General features: G+C 41.4%; 1 protein-coding gene across 1 annotated transcript; it reads left to right on the forward strand.

Moving 5' to 3' along the window:
- Positions 1 to 282: 282 nt before the first annotated feature.
- smc3 (structural maintenance of chromosomes 3) lies at positions 283 to 23,478 on the forward strand (the record flags this gene model as incomplete). Its single annotated transcript, XM_079219209.1, has 29 exons — positions 283 to 297; positions 961 to 1,036; positions 1,221 to 1,259; positions 1,373 to 1,440; positions 1,764 to 1,835; positions 2,594 to 2,673; positions 2,772 to 2,850; positions 3,189 to 3,306; positions 3,505 to 3,680; positions 3,987 to 4,067; positions 4,506 to 4,670; positions 6,134 to 6,255; positions 6,736 to 6,949; positions 7,197 to 7,300; positions 9,071 to 9,170; positions 10,178 to 10,338; positions 10,459 to 10,600; positions 10,901 to 11,051; positions 11,522 to 11,674; positions 14,596 to 14,747; positions 14,872 to 15,030; positions 16,329 to 16,436; positions 16,749 to 16,857; positions 17,548 to 17,795; positions 19,526 to 19,738; positions 20,882 to 21,073; positions 21,462 to 21,639; positions 22,240 to 22,346; positions 22,913 to 23,478. 29 exons carry the CDS (start codon positions 283 to 285, stop codon positions 22,982 to 22,984), a joined length of 3,654 nt encoding a protein of 1,217 aa, XP_079075335.1. The 3' UTR covers positions 22,985 to 23,478.
- Positions 23,479 to 23,752: the final 274 nt, after the last annotated feature.

Raw genomic sequence — 23,752 nt, forward strand, 5'->3', positions numbered from 1 at the left:
TTGTCTAATTTTGTATAGTTAATTGATCTACCACGTCTCATTAAGCATTATGGTTATTGCTGCAATCCTGTTTTTACAGAATGGTATGGCCCGTTATATCCCGCCCCCGCCGCCATTTTCCATGTTATTCTCTTATGCCACACAGTGTTTCACCAATTTTGAATGCTTCAAATTATATTATTTTGTTAAGTTTCGGTCATTAAATTCCTGGCTTCTCCAGTCCAGTGGAGGGAGGGAGCTTATCTCCGAGTGAATCCGAGGAGCCGCCTTGTTTAGATCGCCATGTACATCAAACAGGTAAGCTAAGCTAACGACCCCAGACTTGTGTGTGCTGCCGACTCTTCACGTTATCGCACTGAATGGTTGCTCGGGATGCCACGGTTTTGCACACATGTTTAACGTCAATTAGATCGCAGAGCTCTGCTAAATAAAACCAAAAACAGATACACATTAAACAGATAATCTGCTGATGCTAGTTGAGGCTACTGCCTGGATGAATCTGCCCGTCCCCCTTTTCTTATGATGCTAAGCTAACGCTACGAGGCTAACGTTAGCGGAGTTATCGCTTTTATTTGAATGTTGCACGATATCATAGTTCAGTCGGTTTTTATCACATGTAAATATGAGCTTTGATAGTATTGTAGCTGTCTAACGTGGGGTTCATTTTGTTGGCACACGTGCACACCCGTTGACGTCCTGAATGAATGCTGGCCGGTCGAGGCCCTGGTGGAAACCGTGCCCCTTCATGATGACGTTACTTTTGATGTTAAAAAAAAGAAGCAAATACGTTTTAAAAGTCGTGTCTAACTTATATCGGATGGCTGAGAAAGGAATATTGTTGCATTCAATAAATAGTTCCCGGCTTGCTTCTTTCGTCACTTTGCATAACTTCACAAGAAGTAGACCTGACACTAAATAGGAGGATGTTGTGCTCACGCGGGTGTCTGGGTTCTTGTGCAGGTCATCATCCAGGGGTTCCGGAGTTACAGGGACCAAACTGTGGTCGACCCGTTCAGTCCGAAGCACAATGTCATCGGTGAGTAGGTGCTCCTCCATAAGTCTCCCTCCTGTTGTTGTGTTACATACGTGCACACTGTAGGATGCACTTTGGATGAAGGCACCATAAACACATAGTTTGCGAGACCAACATTGTTGTGCCCAAGACGTGTCTCGATGATGGCCTGCCTCCTTATCTACTTTGTGTTTTTTGTCCGTTACAGTTGGAAGAAATGGGTCAGGAAAAAGTAACTTTTTCTATGGTATGTCTCCCTCAATGAATTTGACCATACATGCAGCAGTCCAACATTTTCCCTTCTGTGTAATGTCAGTTATTGTTGGTGTATAAAGCCGGTTCTCCGCTATGCTTCTTTAGCCATCCAGTTTGTGCTCAGTGATGAGTTCAGCCACCTGCGACCTGAACAGCGCCTGGCCCTGCTCCATGTAAGTTCAAGCAAATGTCACACTACAGATCCTAGCTACTGTTTGAAAAGAGTCCTGTGACACAGTGGTTGTGTACACATATCTTGTTAAACATGTGTACTATTAAAGGACCATGTCATCTCTCTTATCTTATCTTTACGCTGTTTAGCTTCCTAATAACTGGTGGATTACAACAGTCTTTATATGGTTACTGTAATACATTTTCGTTTAAAATATGAGGTTTTGCAAGAGATTGAAACACAATGAGAAACATTTTAACATTCAAGGTAATTATTACATGTTGTTAAATGATGATTTATGATTTTCCTCCCTTGTCGCCGTAGGAGGGAACTGGTCCTCGTGTCATTTCGGCCTTTGTGGAGATTATATTTGACAACTCTGACAACCGGCTGCCGGTAGGAATGGCAAACCTTTCATATTGATCCCATTACAATGTCATTGTAGACAAACTGCTTGATTCTTTACAACTTGACCCACTTGAAACCTTTCAGTAAGCCTCTTAAAGAATTCCTCGTCTTCTCTGTATATGTGATAAATGCTTGTTAGTTTTATGTGTTTGAGCCAGTAGAAGCTACAGCTAGAGGTGAACTGATAGATTGGCCGACGTAAGCCTAAATGTGCATATCGTTGTATGTACAATTTAAATATATATATATATATTTTTTTTTTTGTACAGTACTTGTGCCAAATTAACTATAATATTACAATTCTAACTTTATGTTTAACGACCAAATTAGCCACCACATTAAAACGAGTTATGATAGGTTAACACCTGCATTTGTACCAAGACTCTTAAAAATTGTACATCAATACATGTGGCAAAAGTACCAGATATTGACATCACTTTGTAAATATTTTTATTTTCGACATCCTTAGTCCAGGCTACCAGAGGAAATGGTACATTATCACTCTATTATGTTGTTGAGTTCATGTTGTACTGTCTTCCTAAATTGCTGATGACCGCTGTGACCACTGATAATAGTCACACTGCCTTCAGTTCACACAGTGCTTATTACTCTGATGATGAAGGCCGGATGTTTGCACCGCTCAAGAAACCCAAAGAGTTCAGCCTGATAACTGTGGTATAACCAGCCAATTCTGCTGCTCTGTATGATTCTCCTCTTCACCAGTGATTACCTGTCTTTCCCTCCAGATCGACAAGGAGGAAGTCTCCCTTCGCCGTGTCATTGGCGCAAAGAAGGACCAGTACTTCTTAGACAAGAAGATGGTTACGTAAGTATAGCTGTTGATTGACTATTCATTTAATCACAGGAAATAACAACTCTGAGTCCATGTAATAACTTGTTTTATGGGGACTGTGATGGTTGCAGTAAGAATGACGTCATGAACCTTCTGGAGAGTGCTGGCTTCTCCCGCAGCAACCCGTACTACATCGTCAAGCAGGGAAAGGTGAGAAAGGAGTGGGTGCCAACATCACACTTGTTAAAGACATACTAGTTAATTTCACACTTGTGTAATGATTTGCACTATTCAAACAGAGCTGTAAAAAGAGTACCAGCTGTACTTAGCTGGATGTCTTGGGCCGATTTAAGGATAAGTGTTAAATAAGAAATCAACATCTGCTAAAATGTAATAATTTGTCAGGCAGGAAAATCTTAGCGCTGCTTTGAAGCGCAGTGTGGCTAGTTATTGGCCGATTTTGAAATTCTCTTGCTCTAGGAGAAATAACGATAAAGTGAAGATAAATGTGTTTCACTTCACGCATTGTATTTTCAATGTTTATGCAGATCAACCAAATGGCAACAGCACCTGACTCCCAACGTCTGAAGCTGCTGAGAGAGGTGGCAGGGACACGGGTGTATGATGAGCGCAAGGAGGAGAGTATTTCGCTGATGAAGGAGACGGGTAAAAGCTTCTTAACATCATCGTCTCATAGGCTGCAATTATTGAGGATTGTTGTGAAAAAAATGTGCCTTTGACTCAGCATTCTGCATTAAATTACTGCTATCAGACCAATTCCAGTCCCAGGAAGTTAAGTGTGCGGTTAGTAGTGATTTACTTGTTTAAAAAACAAAAACAACCTTGTGTGTGTCTGCTCCTCAGAGGGGAAGCGAGAGAAGATCAACGAGCTGTTGAAGTACATTGAGGAGCGTCTTCACACCCTGGAGGATGAGAAAGAGGAGCTGGCTCAGTACCAGAAGTGGGACAAGATGAGAAGAGCCCTGGAGTACACCATCTACAACCAGGAGCTGAATGAAACCCGCGCCAAGCTGGATGAGGTAACGTACTGAAGAAAAACTAATGAATACTGTGTGTACGCCGAGTAAAAGACTGAGTATGTTTGGCTTTATGACTAACATCTGTTTTGGTGCCAGGGTGGGAAATGATCAATGCCCATTATTATATAACATATATATAGAATAATAATATTAGCGTTGCTATGAGTAGTTTGTCTGCAATTTTGTTGGCTGGTTGGAGCTATTTGAAGGTATAATGGATAGGAAAATGAGTGAACCAAGCATTTCCCCCTCTGCTGTGTACAACTTCAATACCACGACATTTTGGCTGTTTCTTTTTTCTTCTAGCTGTCGAGCAAGAGAGAGACCTGTGGAGACAAATCCAGACAGCTGCGTGATGCTCAGCAAGATGCCAGAGACAAAGTCGAGGTAAAGAATTCCCCCTTGCAACAGAAGGGCTAATATCTGTGATAAGGGATTGGTGAACATATACACTGTAATTATCATCACAGCATTATCTCTAATTCACAATATTTAGTTTATTGTTCAAAATCACATGATCAAATTCCAGGTATTCAGTGTTTGAGTCATTCAAACTTAAGACATCACAAACACAGAAATAAAATACGGAAACCACTTCTTTTGAATAGTTTGGTCACGTCCTCATGGTGCATGTTTATACGTCTGACCAATTGAATACATACGTAATTAATTTAACAGAACGTTTTTATATGACTAATGTATCCAACTGTCCTGACAGTATGTGGCCTTGGTAAATACATGCACAGTCAATACATCACTGAAGAGGAAGTGAATTTTGAATTAAATCTCACAGCGTGTTTCTTTATTTTGGCTCGCTTTCTGTAGGAGACGGAGCGTGTTGTGCGAGAGCTGAAGTCCAAGATCTCTGCCATGAAGGAGGAAAGGGAGCAGCTGTCGGCCGAGCGCCAGGAGCAGATCAAGCAGAGGACCAAGCTCGAGCTGAAGACCAAGGACCTGCAGGACGAGCTGGCAGGCAACAGCGAACAGAGGGTACGGAAGCCTCCATCTGCGTCACACCGCACACGTGATGCTGCTGCAGCAGCAGCATTCCCCCACCCCCTTCCCATGCATCATCCTCGTATGTAGAGAAGGATGGTAGTCTGTTTCTCTTTTCACCCACTTTAGCTCCCCGAGAGTGGCAAGTAAAGCCTCACAGTTTGTGAAAACTGTAACGAGCATGTGTTTAGTTTTATTAAAATTTAGGTACATTGTCATGCGTGAATTTCCTGCCAATTTCCTTCATCACGAATTTAAAAATCAGTTTGGCCCAATGGATGCAGTTGACGGTTTTAGCCCTAAATCTTTCAGAATAACTTTTGCTGGTCCAATAGTTGAATAGAGACTCGCAACAGAGGAGGCACCAGCCTGTGTGTCAGACTCCTTGCCATCAGCTCCACTATACATCATTCCTGGCGGGAAGTGTGTACAGAGCTGGCGTGAATCCCTCTCCGTATGGCCGTGTGTTCAGTTTGTGTGCTCGTGTGGGTATGAGGATGACAATCATGCATAGCGGCTTTATTGGCTCGTTCTGTGTGTGACCCATGTTGAGTCCCAGGCAGCATGCTTGCGGTTGGTTGGATTAAGCCCACCTGGCTACGGCTGGCAGAGCATCAGCCAAAACTCACTGGAGCAAAATTAAAAAGCAAGGGAAGCAGAACTGCGTCACGAGTCGCTGATGTTTCTGATTTGTGATGGCGTTGACACCAGGGAAATTACAGGTTTCCATACCTGTGGGATGACAACCCACCATTACCACTCACGCTGTCAAAATCAGGAGTCACTGAGCAGGTCTGCTTTCGGGGAGACCCAGGGGAAAGCTAAGATTGCTACTGAAGGTGTAGGAGGAAGATATCAGGAATTCCTTTTGAATCTTGATGATGGGGATTTAAATGTCCCCGCCTCTGCATTTCCTTCATATTTCCTATATTAATTAGAAATGTTTCAAGTCTCCAGAGTAGGATGTAGTTTCCCATATTTCAGTTGTGATTGCAGTTTACAGGCACCATCAGTTTAGTGATGGGAACTGAATTCATGGTCATTCATTGTGTTTGTTTCATACAAACATATACTGTAGTATGCTATAACTAAATGCATGCTAATTATGCTAAATGCAATCTTTCCTACTTTATATCTATCCTACACCATAAAATACACCGTGATCTCTTCTGTTGGGAAATTGAGTTGCATCAAAGACAGGAGTTAAATAATCATATTACTTATAGGAAATAAGGTTCAGACCCAAAAGGAACATTTTATCTGAGCTGAGTAACCTATTACAATATTTGTTAAACTATTTTTGATCATTTTGTACTTTGTGTGATATAGATATAGATATATATATATATATATATATATATATATATATATGAGAGTTATTCTTTTCTCCCCCTGCCCACCTCTTTGGTTTTACATTTTGAAGATTTGTTGTACAATTCTCAATCTTGCTTTTCCAGAAACGCCTGCTGAAGGAGCGACAGAAGCTGCTGGAGAAAATCGAGGAGAAGCAAAAAGAGCTGCAGGAGACTGAACCCAAATTCAACATGGTGAAGGAGAAAGAGGAGCGAGGCATATCCAGGTAGGGATGACTCATTCTCAGCCACAGCCCCTTGAGCAGCTCATGGCCAGGTATAACTCGACGAGTCAGTCATCTCATTTTGAAATGAGATGAAAATCTCATTTTAATTTGGGAAGCGAGAGATCGAGAGGCGGATGCACACAAGACATTTATAGACTCTCTTACAAAATCGTTTTTAGCAGGTGTCATACAGACATTTGGACTCCTCAATTGAAGGGAGGTGACCCTGAAAAGTCCATCACACCTGTACTTCCTTTCAAAACTCTGATGCTTGCGTGTATGTTATATTCAGCGGACTCTGTATAACATGGCTGTAACTGATCTTAAGGAAAAGGCACATGAGTAGAGAGATGAGGACTTCTATATGTACAGTTGTGGCTGACGAGGTTGTTTACGGTTAACATGTCTATATGCCCAGTTTGCAACAAGATTGAGATGACCCGTTGATGTGTGAACTCCTGTGGTTTCCCCTCCCTCTAGACTGGCCCAGGCCACGCAGGAGAGGACAGACCTGTATGCCAAGCAGGGCCGTGGCAGCCAGTTCACCTCTAAAGAAGAGAGGGACAAGTGGATTAAGAAGGAGTTGAAGTCTCTGGACCAGGCCATCAATGATAAAAAGAGGCAGATCGCAGCCATCCACAAAGACCTGGAAGACACAGAGACCTGCAAGGAGAAGAACCTCGAGCAGTACAGTGTACGTTTAAAGATAAAACCAAAGTGATAACCTATTCGGTCTAAATTACATGATGTTGTGGTTTTTAATCTTGATGATTTAAAGTTAAGTCACATTGTCTCCTGTGAATACTTAGTTTATTTTACAGGAATTTTGTATTGCTAATGTATGATGAGTTTATCGTGTAATTTCTCTAAAAGCTTTCTGCACTTTTAATCTAACCTTAACAGCTGAGTTTATCTGATCCATTTTCAATTTGTCTCTTTAGAAACTGGATCAAGACCTGAATGAGGTCAAGACCCGCGTTGAGGAGCTGGACAAAAAGTATTATGAGGTCAAGAACAGGAAAGATGAGCTGCAGAGCGAAAGAAAGTAAGAACCTTGTCCTTTCCTCGAACCTTCTCTTTGACTTCACATCTTTGACTCAATTTAAAGTTCAGCCTTGTCTTTGTGCTATTACTTTCTTATTTGTTTGTGTAGTTACGTAGAGTTCAGCATCACCTGATTTATATTGTTCTTTTGGTCGATTCAAAAATTGGGAAACGGTGTTTCCCAAAGCCCAAGATGACATCCTTAAAAAAAAATAAAAAAAATCACACATCTCAAAGATACTCAGTTTAATGTCAAAGAGCAGTAAAGAAACCAAAAAATATTATCTTTTTAGAAGCTAAAATCAGAGAATTTTAAAAAGTACTTAAAACCAATAAATGTATTATCTAAAGTACTTGGCGTCATCATATTATTTGTATAATTTGATTCCAGTGACTAGGATTGTGGCTTGTGTGATTCCAATGACTCAAGGGCGTGAAGTCCAAAAATCTAAATGTATTGTAAAAACAATTTTTATATCTAACAAAATACTCTGCTTCAATCCATATTTGTTGCCATTTAGCATTTCAAAACGTTGTCCTGATCGTTTCAAACAAAAGGAAGGCAGCCCCAAACAGTTATATCCATCAAAGAAAGTTGATTTGATTAAAAAAAGACTTAAGTAATTTCATCTGATGATTCACCTACTTCAAAATGAGGATTTTGTTCCAGGATTTAAAATTAAATTACATTTGAATTGCTCACCCTTTCCTTACACCAGTATGTTGTTTCTGCTTGACGACCTTCAGTTACCCAGCAGAATATTGTCTGCTGTGAATGTCACTGAGCCGTCGCTGATTGGTTAAACAATGAGGTTCATTCATGTGACGTGAGGATGATGCCTCGGGTCTCTGCTGCCAGGCGCCTTTCTGATTTTCATGTGTCCTCCGGGGTGGATGAATTGTGTTGTGGGTTAGTTGTGAAAATGTAGTCCAGACAGCTGCTTCCCTGCTTCTTGAAACACGACACACTGAGCATTTCCATTCACGATTACAACTATTATTGTGACGGCACCCTCGAGGCAAATGCGTTTCTTTATTTATGTTTACAAAAGAGGTTAGGACCTTTTTAATTAAATTAAAATAAGAGGCCCTCAGTACAATAACTAAATGAAACGGATTATTTTAATAGGTTTGTGTTTGTCTGATATTGAATTCACCTTCCTGTTCACTGTGATCCATTGTTGAGGTGTAGTGGGTGAAAAGGCAGCATAATGACATCTTTGATAGAAGGACGTGCAGACCAACAGCTGCAAGCTATTAGAAGTGTATGATCTAAAAATATGAATAACATTACCATAATGAAACAAGAGGGAGACTGTTCTATTGTTTTTATTATTTAAATGTGATTATTTAACATGATTGAAGTGACTTTATATGAGGATTGAAAAAGTCTAAACTATTTGAAATGATGTGAAAATCAAGGGGGCAAATACTCTTATAATTCACTTAATATTACATATAGTGAATCTGCATTTATAGACAAGGAGTCGTATTGTTAAAGTTACTGAATCACCTGTTTCAGGACGACGAATACCATTTATATATAAAATCCATTTTGTTTTGAGATATATTTTCATTTATTCATAAATTATTTACATTAAAATGTATTCTAAAGTACAACCATTTTAAATACAGTGTCCTCGTTTTGGGATGTTCTTTTTTTTAACATTTTTATCAATGCCTAACTTCTTCTTGTGTGAGTATCATGGCTGCAGCGTTTGGTCTTTCTAGTGACACAAGTGAAACTGTGTGACTGTCTGTGTCTGTCCAGCTACCTGTGGCGCGAGGAGAACGCGGAGCAGCAGGCCCTGGCTGCCAAACGAGAGGACCTGGAGAAGAAACAGCAGCTCCTTCGGGCGGCAACTGGCAAGGTCCGTGTCGCTGTTCACGACTGCGTAGTTATTGACTTGCATAATGCAGCTACACGATACCCTGTGTGTGTGTGTGTGTGTGTGTGTGAGATATAGTGTGAGAGGGGGCACAGAAATAGAATTTTCAGAAGATTGTAATTGATGACAAATTGATGGTACCATGCTAATCACCACACACACACACACACACACACACACACACACACACACACACACACACACACACACAACCTTGTACACCAGAGGGAGAAACCGCCACACATGCAAGAAATGGGCAAGGGAAGATAAATCAAACCCCAAGTGAAAAAGTGCCTCTTTTTCCTCCATGAGCCCACCTGAATACTGCGCAGGACTTTGTGAGTCAGTCAGGATAGGTATATCAAGTGGAATCATTCATCTGCCTCGCTACTGGCACCTAATCACAGCTCGCTAAATTTACATATGACTCACTCCTCGGTGCCTCAGCCAGTAACTGCCAGTCGTTTCTTCTGGGCAGATACATCCATCAAATAACCCTTCTGAATAATAACTGCTGAGATGAAAGGAGGCTGTTTGTAGCTTCATGGGCAAATGTCCTGCCTTTTTATTTTATTATTCCTGACTCATCCCGTCTCCAGAGCAGACAACAGAGAACAGGATGGACTCCTCGCTCTTTTTTTATATTCATATTGTACAATTCATTGTGCTGCACAATATTAACAAAATACAAAGTAATTTTTGTCAATACCACATGCAAAGTTTTACATATTCTTCACGGCACATTATTTCATCTATTGAGAAATCCCTCTAAGAATTTTCTACTTTAGAGAAGAGATGATGGCTGCTTTTGTAATAAAAAAACAACCATTACTATGAAAACATTATGACTAAGATATATGTTTTTATGCTGCGTTATTCGTTGTTGAATTAAATATATTATGTTACTTTCCTATGTGAAGTTTTTTAAATGATAGATATTTCTTGTTTCCCAGTGAGTTAATCCTCGTCTTTCTCTTGTGGTCCTCCAGTCTATTCTCAACGGAATCGACAGCATCAACAAAGTCCTCGAGCATTTCCGTCGGAAGGGCATCAACCAGCATGTCATCAACGGTTACCATGGCATCGTCATGAATAACTTTGAGTGTGAGCCCGCTTTTTACACCTGTGTGGAGGTGACTGCTGGTACCAGGTGAGAACTGCCTTTTACATTTAGTTTCCTCCTTGTGTTGTTTTCAATGAAAACCATGTCGCAACCAAACAAGTTTTTACTCTTACTTAACGCCTGCCTACCTGCTCTTATGATTTCCAGACTGTTCTATCACATTGTGGAGACTGATGAGGTCAGCACCAAAATACTCACTGAGTTCAACAAAATGAACCTGCCTGGAGAAGTCACGTTCCTGCCTCTGACCAAGCTGGACGTCAGGGACACGGCCTACCCAGAGACCAACGTAAGGGACATGCACAAATTACATTTGGCACTGTAGGTAGTCAATTTAGACCCTGACAGCAAATAAAAGATTTTACTTAACTTACTTGTTGTACGAATTATATGCTTATGTGCTATATGAATCAGATGTATTGTTCTAATTATTATTAAAACTCTTAATCCTCTTGAGGCCAAAACGAGTTCCCTCATTTTTCCGAGTTACGCTCAACATGTAGAACACTACGATAGACGGTTCTTGTTTTATGATAACGTGTGTAATATTCACCACTGTGTTCATACCAACGTGTCTCTGCCCCACCAGGACGCCATCCCCATGATCAGCAAGCTGCGCTACAGCAACACCTTTGACAAGGCCTTCAAGCACGTGTTTGGGAAAACTCTGATTTGTCGCAGCATGGAAGTTTCCACCCAGCTGGCCAGAGCTTTCACTATGGACTGTATTACTCTCGAGGGTAAGCGAACCTGTGATGCACAGTACTGTATGTAACGCGACCACAAGAACATGAAAGGAAGGTGGTAGCAACACCTGTAGTTTCTGTCAAAGTCTACAAACATACATAAAATCTATGAAAAGATACTGGTAGGTATTTCCATCTAAAGGGTTGTTGGTTGGAAGGTTTATCTAGCTGTCGCAAGACTGTAAAAAGCTTGTACAATCATTTAATTCAAGCCAATTGGTCATTATTTAAACTATACACCCTCTCCGAATGACCCCATTTAAACTGTTAAGGGGTTTGGCAATGTCATCCGAAAGTGCACTAAATCAGGATCTTTGATTGGCCTTTGTATCACTGAACCGTGCCCATCGTAGCTCTATTTCTGTATGTTGCATGAATATAATTTTCAACATGTCATCATGGCTCCAGTACTGTAGAAGCACTTTTATCTCTTATATGCAGTACATTGTATTGTGACCTTCTAGGCGACCAGGTGAGCCACCGGGGAGCTCTCACAGGAGGCTACTACGATACCAGGAAGTCTCGCCTGGAGCTGCAGAAAGACATGAGGAAGGCTGAGGAGGAGCTGGGGGAGCTGGAGGCCAAGCTCAATGAGAACCTGCGCAGGAACATTGAACATATCCTTTAAATTGCATCTCAAGGCAGTGTTACGTCATTGATGCCCACAGGAACATGTCCCTGTGTTCTACTTGGGGAAGTCAGAACACATAATCACGTTCATTGGGAAATTAGTATTTTCTATAGAAGGCATAGCTGTGTGGCTAGATGTGTTGCAGTATTACTTACAATTGAAATCTATCTGCGTTTCAATGTACATTTTTAGGAAAAGGACTCTTTTAGTTTGCAGATTGGCTGAGTTTGGAACTCATTTACTCAAAAAGAAATTCATGCGGTTTCTGTAAAAGCTTCACCACATGATCACACTCAGATTTTTTCCTCCCACTGAGTTTTATTTGTCAGATACCTCCGTTAGCACACTTTCATGAAGTACACTATGTTCCTACTAGTTTTGCTCTAAATCGAACAGAAGGGAACGTTGCAGTCGACCTGAAGTTTTCTGTTAGTTTGTCTCACATGTGGTGCATAAAAACTGAACGCTGCTTCTCCATGTTTAGTTTTGACTGGGGACAGAAAGTCCACCTGAGAGAGGTCTGGATGATTCATAGTGTAGCAGAAGATCTTAATTATAACTATTCAGTGTAAAGATCTCAGAACTGGACTTGATGCGATCCATTGTCTTGGACTTGAGTCTCAGACCATCGTCTGGATTTCTTATTTGTCAACACAGTTTTATGTCCGTATTCATCCCATGGGGTACACAGGAAGCACGTGACATTAGAAGAAATGTTTATATATTTGAAAATGCATTATTCACCTTTTTAATTTAACAGACTTCATCCTTTCTGAAATTTTAAATAATTAAAAAAAAATCTTTTGCATATTTATTTGTCAGGACAGCAGGAAGTGTAGGGCGACCCTTACATTGCTGATGTCTAAAACAGCAAGTGTGATAAACTCGGAGGCACATGAGGTATTGGTATTCTTGAAAAATGGAGGAGGAAACATAGTTGAATGCAGTCAATATATTCTCAGGAGGATGTTGGAGATGGAAAATATTAAGACTTAAGACTGACATCCTCTGTTGATAAAGAAGTATTTTAATTCACGCCACCTTGCACTGTACAGGAGACTCTCTCTATCTCGGAGAGAAGTTATAACACCTCTGGGCTTAGCCTTCACTCAATTACAGTTTGATGTCACATGTCTGAGCCTGTCTTTGAATGTGGATTAAATCTATCTGGGTTATGTAGCCACTTCAGCCAGCAGGAGGTTTACTCGGGTGCAATGTGAGGGTCTAAGCAGGTCAAGAAGGATTAGTTTATGTTAGGTCATACCGGCCAGAGCCATGACTCACTTCTGGACAGCCGATGAAAGCAGGACAGGCGGATCAGTGAGGATTTGGGTTTGCATGGACGGTATTGTTTATGAATATGGTCACTTCCGCTCAGGAATGATTATGCGTGTGTTTGCACACCTGTGCAGCTTCTCACTCTCAGCCAGTACTGCGTAATAAGTGCACCTGGTGCTGACGTGTGTCTGAGTGGGCAGGGGAAACGGATGACTGAGCCGATGACATGGCGCTCGTCCTTCACTCCTGCAGCGGTGAGTCAGACAACAGATCAATTATTCAAAGCCTCTTGTTGTTTTCCACCTCTGCCCTATAGATAAGCACAAGATGACACCGATGCACCTCCCCCGCCCCTTCTGTTACGGTGTTGAGGTCACGCAGTAAGGGCACGAGCCTGCTCATAACGGGTACAACTCCTATTGACTTGGTTATGTGACATGATTTGTGAGCGACTGTGGCTCAGTGTTAGGTCCTCAGGGTCGTCCTTCAGTCAGAGGATCGGTGGTTCGATCCCCGCCTCAGCTAGTCGATGTCGATATGTCTTTTGGCAAGACCCTTAATCCCAAATTCCTCCCACAGGCTGTGACTGCGGTATATGAATGGTGAACCTGGCATGGTAGCCCCTGGCATCAGTGTGTGTGAATGGTGGCATCAGAATCAGAACCATTTATAGGAATTTGTCCTTGCGGGAGGTGCATGACATTTAACGATAAACAAAGTGCAATAATGGGAGGAATATTTACAATGTTACATGTCGTGGTGAAACGCTTTGAGTGGCGAAAAGACTAGAAAAGTCCATTTACCATGATTTATATTGTATTCATGAGAGTTGAAGTGGTGATCACAGAGACTAATGCAGGTTTATAAATCATTTCACTCGGGGCAGTTAGTGACATGATGTCTGCTTGTTCCCATTAAAGGAAATGATCAGATGACCTTAAACCATCCATTTCCTCCATCTGCTCAGGCAGGACAGTCCTCTTGACTTTCAGCAGCTCTTTTAACCATTAAAAAAAAAAAACAATCAGCAGATGTATTGGCCTAAGTGTTTATTGAGTCCTGTTAAACCTCCAAGGCCTATGTTGTAGTCCTGGTGGATCAATACGCTTCTCTGTTAAATTAGATTAATGATGTGATGGGAAGCCCTCTTTAATCCTCTTCTTTGATATCAATAATGGCACAACCCTGTGTTTACTAAAACACCTACAAGCTAGCCATCCTGTTAGCTTTCTCTACAAAACAGGTTTCTGTTGCTTCTGCTTTTAGTTTTATTTGTGTGTAGATCTTTTTTGTCCTGAGGGTAAGGACAGAAGGCAGGTGCTGCAAAAGAAAATGCCATGTGCACTCATTCGTCATATGCTTGCAATCTATTAATATCTTTATCTGAATTAAGAGATAGAGGATTTGTGATATTGGGCTATATAAATACAATTAACTTGACTCGCACTACTAGACCGTGCAACAGAGATAATGTCAGTCAGTGGGTCACAACAAGTTGCGAAAACTATGAGAAGATGGAGTCTGACTTGCCAACTTAACTTGAAACGTCTTTGCTCAGTTACTTCTCAGAGAAAATTAAAATCATCTGTGATAATCATTGGCTTATACGTCCTTAATCACTGCCTCCACGCATCAACAATGAGATCGACCAACTGATGAACCAGATGCAGCAGATCGAGACACAGCAGAGGAAGTTTAAGGCCTCCAGAGACAGTATTCTGTCCGAGATGAAGATGCTGAAGGAGAAGAGGCAGCAGTCAGAGAAGACGTTCATGCCCAAGGTGATCATAAAACTGATGTCACAATGTCATCATTTACCGTACATGCAAGCCTGGAGTTTGCATGGTCTGTCCCCTGGGGGGAGGGTCTGTGCTAGCCTCTGATGTCTGACTTTTCTTCTTTTAGCAACGCAGTCTCCAAAGTCTGGAGGCCAGTCTCCATGCCATGGAGTCCACCAGGGAGTCCCTGAAGGCCGAGCTCGGTACAGATCTGCTCTCTCAGCTCAGCCTGGAGGACCAGAGGCGCGTCGATGACCTCAACGACGAGATCCGTCAACTCCAGCAGGTGGGTACAAGGATTGGACAGAGATGTATGATCCGTGTCTGTTGTTGTACACAGTCTTTCACACCTTGGGGTGGGCTGTATACCGGTATCATCCCCATCACCGATGTGACGTTCGGCCTCGACATGTATTTTCCAATAACGTCTTTGCCGTGACAAACACAGACACTCACACAGGGACGAGGGAGATGCAACACCCAATGAACTACGTCACCGCCACACAGTTTGAACCGTCTATGGTGACATACTGGCTACCGCCGTTAGGTTATGTCTGCTTTTGCATTCTTTAAAGGTGTAACTATTTTAAGTGTAATGTAATTCCCATTGTGCTGTGGCGTAAAAGAGGTAAAAAAGCTTTAATAAAACAACAGTAATGTGGCTTTCTTTTCAAACATTCTTTATTGCTTAGATCCAGATTGCTCAGCTATACAGTATATATCGAATATACTGTGAGTTTGGTCATATCACCCCCTCCCAATTATATGTAGCGACAATGGATTCAATGTTTGATTTGAATGGATTCAAAGCTTTCTGAGTTGAGCTGAGCTCGTTGATGCATTCACAACCCTCCATTTGCTTAGATGGAGTTCACACAATACGCCTGTTACCTACATTTTGTTGTCTCTGCATTTCTCCTCCCTCTCCGCCTCCTACTAGCCAGCGTATGATGTGCTAGTGTGCAGTGTTCAAATGACCTGACTGAGGTGAGAGTAGCAGGCAGCATCCATGTGTGGGCTGTTCCTGTGATCCAGCGTTGCCCCCTCTTTCTCCTTCAACACCAGCTGCACTCAGCTCTCACCTCAATGATCTTTCACCCGTCCCAGCTATGGTTGCGCAACAACTCCGCCCCTGCAACATGGAGCCTTTTAATGTTCGGTTCTGCCGTGTTGGTGGTCGTCAAATTCTATTGCTCGCAACATCACACTTAATTAGGAGTTATTGTTAATAAAGCATTTGCCTGGACTGGAGTGAATATTCATCGGAGCCTTGCTTATTCACTATTTTCAGTTTTATTCAGTGCAGAAGTGGATATTGTTGTCACATTATAGCAGTCTGTGTAAAATGTCAAAGGAAGATATTATGAAAAATTGCCCTTTTTAGATATATTATTGCTAACATTACTCACATTTCTCTCTGATGTCATTATTCTATGTATCATATTTCTTCCATCTTATACACAGAGCAAGAGCAAAAACTTTTAAAGGTTGAGTTGCTGAGAATGTTTTAACGTCTTGTTTGTCTACACTAGGCAAAGAGTAACCGGTTGTATTTTGTGTGTTGATCTCTCTATCCACCCACAGGACAACAGACAGTTGTTGAATGAGAGGATTAAGCTGGAGGGCATCATGACCAGAGTGGAAACGTATCTCAACGAGAACCTGCGGAAGCGTCTTGACCAAGTGGAGCAGGTACACTGTCCCTTTACACTCCCCAGAAACGTGTCATAGGACGGCTCTACAGTGCAGTTAGACACAAATCTGACATTACACAATGCTAATTATTCTGTAGTTTTGTTGTTTTTGTATTATTTGTAAAGGTAAATTATAATAATTTGCATAACCACGTTCACGTTTTTTTTTTTACAGCTGTTAGATGGTATAGTGTGCTGTTGTAAACAGAGTGTCCTGGATTCAATGCTTTCATGCATACAAGTCAGAAGAGAAGTTTTTGAATTGGAATGACCCTCTTTTTTTGATGTGGCCTAATTTTCATTGACACAGGAACTAAATGAGCTGCGAGAGACTGAGGGAGGCACGGTGCTCACAGCCACAACATCTGAGCTGGAGGGCATCAACAAACGTGTCAAGGAGACTTTGGCGCGATCGGAAGGTATGCATACCTGCAAACTTGTCACCTTTCGGCGAAATTTGCTGTTTTGAAATGAAAATATGTCATCCACGTGAATTGTTTAGATCCGAAGAGTTTTTGTTTTTGCGAGGGGGAGGTCAACTCGCCCAGCGTTTCTGAGATCAGAGTGAGACACGGGGAAAAAAAAATGAAGTTGTGCTCTTCGCAAAGAGAAGATCTTTGACGTGTCGAGTCTTGGCCAATCAGCGTTAAGATGTCTACAGCGGCTTCATTTCCCTCCCACCAGTTTTTTAATGGCAAGCTAGTCAGCTTGCTAACACGTTAGCTAACGTTGTTGGAGAGACAGCGAGTGAGATTACTGGCAGCGGCGAGTCCGTGGCAGCGTGTGACGTCAGACAGGAGAGCGGCGAGTCAGCGGCGCTGCAGTTCTACCTCCCGACACCTGACTACATATAAGGAGAGGACAAGTGGAGATATTATCCAACTTTTATTTTAATAAAAAAAACAAGTGGCCGAAATGAGTTTCCTCCGTAGGGTGCCCGGGCTCCTGTTTATATTTAAGGGTTAAGATCTACGTGTAGAAAGTATATCCGCCAGTTAATTATAATCTACATAGTTATGCTTTTTTTTATATATACACACGCACGCACGCGCGCTACCGTTCAAAAGTTTGGGGTCACTTAGAAATGTCTACTCCAATGTCTTTCCCAGATCTGGATCTTCTGGTTGACAAGACAGAGGTGGAGATCAAGGACCACATAAAGAACATGGATCGCTGGAAGAACATTGAGAAGGACCAGAATGACGCCATCAACCACGACACCAAGGAGCTGGAGAAGATGACCAACAGGCAGGGCATGCTGCTCAAGAAGAAAGAAGAGTGCATGAAGAAGATCAGAGAGCTCGGCTCGCTGCCTCAGGAGGCCTTTGAGAAGTACCAGACCCTCACACTCAAACAGGTACACAATGATGATGCATGGTGATTTATTGCTTTTAAGTTTAATTTATAGATTACAGGATACATTGTCTGTTAATTTACCTGATTAAAGGTTAAAATGATAGTCTGGTGTCCATATGAAGATTGCAACAGGATGTGCTTGCTGTAATCATTCCTCCTGTTTCTACTGGCCATTCAGAGAAGCCTTGCTAATGCACTTTCATCGTAAGCAATGAAATCCACAGTCCTCCTGCGCAAAAATACATTAATCCAGTGTTTATCTGAAGTTAATGTAAATTTTAAAATGGATAAATCAAGTGAATATTGAGCACCACAATTTGAGAGGCATAAAGTCCCATAATATTGGAGAGATGACAAACATCTCTAGCACTAACAATAACTAAAGAACTGCTGAAGGTCAGTTTCTCTGCGCGTCCAGTCTCACTAACTGAATCACTCGCACTCACGCACACACACACACACACACACACACACACACACACACACACACACACACACACACACACACACACACACACACACACACACACACACACACACACACAGCTCGCCTAAGGAATAAGACCCAGGGCCATCGCATACCACCCACTCACCAGTGACTCAGACACTGGTTAGGGCTCTGTCTCAGATTTTCTTTTTTTAAAACTGTGTGTGTGTGTGGGTGTGTGTGTGTGTGTGTGATCTCCCCTCCTTGACAATGCTGAAAATAGCCACACACTTTCTCATAAACACTCCACGTAGTTATCCGCTCTCCACAGGACATGCTCCGGGGGCAAGATGGAGCCATTGATTGCAGAAGTGGGAGAGGGGGCCAAGTAATAATGGCACTTGTTCGTGTTCCCGCAGTCATTAGTGATTCAGATGGATGAATATATAGTTTGAGAGTCTGTGGAGTACATGTCACTTTTGATCCAGACAAGCTGCTTCTTAATCAGGTCATCTTCAGACATGAATAGAATCTAGCAACATATTTTTTAAAACTGAAATGAATAATGGGTCTGAAGTTGTGTCCCTGTTTAAGTCAACAAGTGACATCACTGCACACTGTGATGTTAGTGAGATATACTGTAGCTGCCTTTCTAGCTTTGCAAAACTTCAAGATGAAGGGACACAGGGTCGTTGACGAATTCTGATTACATATTTTGGTGGTAAAATAAATTCTCTTCATCTTAAAACTCTAAACTAATGCCTCTATATATATATATCTATATATATATATATATATATATATATATCTATATATATATATATAGATATATATATATATATATATATATATAATATACACAAATTCATTTTGAATACGATAACAAAGTGGTCTAGTCCCGATGAGAACTCCTTCAGCGGCCCTCCATTACTATTCTGCGAATATATATGTATGTATATATATATATATATATATATATATGTGTGTGTGTACACACACAGAGGGCCTATATAAATATATATAAATAAATAAACCGTAAAGCATATATTGTTAATTATGCTAAGTATATAAAAATTAATAAATGATGCAGGGCAACCTTGAAAGAAAACCCAAAATCGTCTTACAAATATGGATGAGGATGGAATCAATACAAATGAATTCCTTATTCTTGTACTTCAAAAGCCACTTTACAGAAAACCGCTTTTTGAGAATGATCTTCTCAAGATACGGACAGACTGCCGACCTGATTTACCAATCAATGTAGATGATGATTTCATCTTTCCTTTTTCTTTCTTCTCCAACAGTTGTTCCGAAAACTGGAGCAGTGCAACACGGAGCTGAAGAAGTACAGTCACGTCAACAAGAAAGCTCTGGACCAGTTTGTCAACTTCTCTGAGCAGAAGGAGAAGCTGATCAAGCGTCAGGATGAGCTGGAGCGCGGCCACAAATCCATCATGGAGCTCATGAACGTCCTGGAGCTGCGCAAGTACGAGGCCATCCAGCTCACCTTCAAGCAGGTACGTGGCTCGTCGTTCCAAGCGTGCAGGTGGGTGCGTGCCTGCATTAATACAGAATTAATTATCTGAATATCGAATTAATTATCTGATTTAATTGATAAGAATTTAGGATAGGAACATATAAGCATTAGGCTTCTACCTTTTCAGTCTTTCTCCTTTTGTATATTAGATTGTGGCTTTACTTATTGTATTGATTGACTGAATAAAACACATGCTACACCACATACTACTACATCACGAAGCTCGGCAAAGGTCTGTTATACGTCCGTCAAGCTAATGCGTGTTTGGGTCCTAATAAGACATGCCTGGCTTTGCAGGACGGATGTGCCAGTTGGTGCCTTATTGAATATTTCTATGACATGCATGTTTTTTAATGCACTTGGCTGTGACCTACAGTAGCTCTCTGGCATAAGATATATAAGAGTCGATGCAATATTATTAATGAAATATGGACCCTAGAGTAAAACGGATCAATATCAGACCAGTGTAAAAGACAGTGTCAGTCAGTTTTGCCAGTCAGCATCTCATAGTAGTTGGTGGAATAATGGGGCCACTGTACTGGTGGAAAATACTACTTTGTGTTGTACCAGCTCGGCCTTCCTTTAGATGGCTGATTAAATCCATTTGAAGTCATTGTTTGTCAATTTGAGCTTTTCAAACACTACCAGCATAGAAACAGTATTGCAAATGTAATGAGTAATATACATTTTTTGCACAATCTGATCAACTATTTCACTTAATATAAAACAGACCTATTTTAGGCCTCTGCTCAAAAATTGCATACCCAAACTAAAAAGGGTGTATCTCCGCAACCAGAGACAATTCAGGCGAGGTCTCCAAAATGGGGATTTGGGCACTTTAGGGCACATCTGTGCCATTTTGAATTTTCTCATGTACCAAACCATATATTTCATTGTATATTACTTATGGTGTTCAATACATCCAAATACAGCAGTTTGGGTTCTGTTGTTTAATATATTTGATTATGATTTACAGTTTTAAATAACACTGGGATTGGTTTTTAATATTTATTCTCCTTTTTAGAAATTAAACCTATTTAGTTTCAGTGTCGCATTAGATGCACATTCTCTAACGTGACTAATATTCATCTTATTTCTTCCCACCATGTTTTCTTTCCCTCAGGTGTCAAAGAACTTCAGTGAGGTTTTCCTGAAGCTGGTCCCTGGGGGCAAAGCTACGTTGGTGATGAAGAAGGGTGATGCCGAGGGCAGCCAGTCTCAAGATGAGGGGGAGGGAGGTGCAGACAGCGAGAAGGGCTCCGGCTCACAGAGCAGCGTTCCTTCAGTGGACCAGTTCACTGGAGTCGGCATCAGGGTATATATATGTGTATCCACTTTTACAACAGTTGATGAATGTAATTTAATAGAAAAAGCATTACAATGATGCCGATATTGCCGTGTACCTCTTGTATCTGAGGGTCTTTGTCTGGAAACACGTGACTGTGTATCTTTTGGAGTATTGTCGACACACCTGCTGCTGTCATACCATGAGTAATGCCTCTTCACCCTAAATGTGTGCGTATCATCATCAAAGCTGTCATTACAGCACAGAATCCTTCTAGTCATCTGTTGGAGCATCTGTCCAAAATCAGAGAATATAATAATAATAATAATAATAATAATAATAATAAAGACACCATTAGGTTTATATGGAAGGTGTTTCTGCCTTGGTTTTGATAGACGACCTCTCTTGTCGTGTGCAGGTGTCGTTCACAGGGAAGCAGGGTGAGATGAGAGAGATGCAGCAGCTTTCTGGAGGCCAGAAGTCTCTGGTGGCTCTGGCCCTGATCTTCGCCATCCAAAAGTGTGACCCGGCTCCTTTCTACCTGTTTGACGAGATCGATCAGGCCCTCGATGCCCAGCACAGGAAGGCTGTCTCAGGTAAAGTGCTCGTGGAATACTGTCAATCTCACCCATGAATTAATGTCAACGAGTAGCAAGAAAATTGGAAACATCTGTGCAAACGCTGTAAAGGTTCGTATATTCGTGCTGTTCGTTGCGTGCAGCCACACAGACGACACGGTGTGTCATTTGATGCTCATAATGCGGACCCAAATTTCACGCGCGAGTTCTGCTTGGAAACTTTTAGCTGTACGCCGTCAGCAACACATGCTAAGGTTCTCGCACAAAACAAGCTTTGTTTCCGCTGGACCGAACTTGAACTGAACTTTGAAACCGGGGTATAAATGTAACTGACATCTGTGTACCGTTACACCCTTAATCTGTACCGTTTTATAGAATCTGTACCACAGGCCTACAGTAGATACTATCTTCACGGTCTTAAAAGTATCAGTTTGTCTTTGTGTCAGACGGATGTCGATTTGAAAATGATGGCAGCAGTTTTTGGTGGAGTTGTATTTGATAAATAAATTGTACCAATGATCGTAACAGAATATCATGGTTTTCATTCTTTGTGAGAAAGGTTTGGCAATTGTATAAAGTCCTAATCTCTTTTCTCCTTGTGTTGCACGTCCATTTCAGACATGATCGTGGAGCTAGCAGGCCACGCCCAGTTCATCACCACCACCTTCAGGCCCGAGCTGCTAGAGTCCGCCGACAAGTTCTATGGTGTCAAATTCAGAAACAAGGTGAGTCCACAGGGATCATTCAAGTGTGATTCTTCTCTGCATTGGTTGCGACAGGGCCATGACTTAAAAGTGCATTGCATTTAGTTACCTCCTGGTTTTATGGAAATAGTCATTATTTAAAACCACAGCCTGGTAGATGATGTGTCGTTTGACATTAAGGCTTTCGTAGTAGCTGTAAAATCCAACATTGCACAGATAAAAAAGAGCATGTTCTTCTCTAATCTCTGACAGATTGTCCTCCTAGAGTTGTGTTTTTTTACCTATGAAATATATATATAACCGGAGGAAACAAGTTTTCCACAGTTCTCTTCTGATTTGTTATCACAGAAACGAGCATCTTCCTGTAAATGAAGGTTAAACATTTATTCCTGATTATCCTTTCAGTCCAGTTTTCTGTTTACACTCTCCACCTGTATTTCAGGTCGGGTTTCTGAGCTGCCTGAATGAAAAGAAAATATTTGTTCTGGAGTTTGTGTTTTTTTAACATAAATGATCACTGCTTAGTCACAGACGCTAAAATAGAGTATTGATTGGTCATTAACTGTGTATGTGTGTGTGGTTTTTAGGTGAGTCACATTGACGTGATCACAGCGGAGCAGGCTAAAGACTTTGTGGAGGATGACACCACCCATGGTTAATAGTCCTCAGCTCCTCCTCCTCTCCCTCCTCCGCCTCTACGGTGCACTGCGTAGCTGCAAACCTTCCACAACGAGGCCCAAAGACAGAAATATCTCCCTCAATCCACCAGCCTCGTTTTTCTCGTCTTTCTGTTTTAAGATCAACAACTCCGCAAGTCTTACGCTTCTCACACCATCTCCAAAGGTTGAAGTTTTATTGGTAAACCCGTTTTGATAACACCACAGCTCAAAATAACTCCTATTTGCTGTTTTACCTTTGACATCATTCCAGGCTGATAAAACTACAAATTTGAGAAATATCAGTTTTTTTTTGAAAATCTGTGTGCGAGACATTTTTTTGGCACATTTCTCTGCATTGTCGTGTCTCTGTGTGTATCGCCCACACTGGATTGAAGGACAAACAGAAGTGTAATTGTTTTACACTGAAAAAAAAAATAAAAATCAAAAATCCTCATTTTCTCTCAAGAGATCCTGAAGAGAGCAAAACCCTTTGTGCTACTGTATTACATTTTTCGGGCAAACTAAAGTTTTGAGATGATTTTTGGTCATCTGTCATTTATAATGCGAAGGGCCAGAGACGCTCTGAAAGGAAATAAACCTTCAGGACCTTTTTGGGAGGCAAATCATCTTGTGTACAGTTGAGTGTTTTGTTATGACTTAGATGAAGACCGTGAAAGCTCAGTGGCGATGGGAGGGTCTCCAGCTGATCTGGATTTGTATTTTTGTTGCCACTCTTGTTAAAAGAGTCTTTGTTCACACTGAGGTTTC

Source organism: Taurulus bubalis, assembly GCF_910589615.1.
Source record: "Taurulus bubalis genome assembly, chromosome: 6".
NCBI classification, from domain to species: Eukaryota; Metazoa; Chordata; class Actinopteri; order Perciformes; family Cottidae; genus Taurulus; species Taurulus bubalis.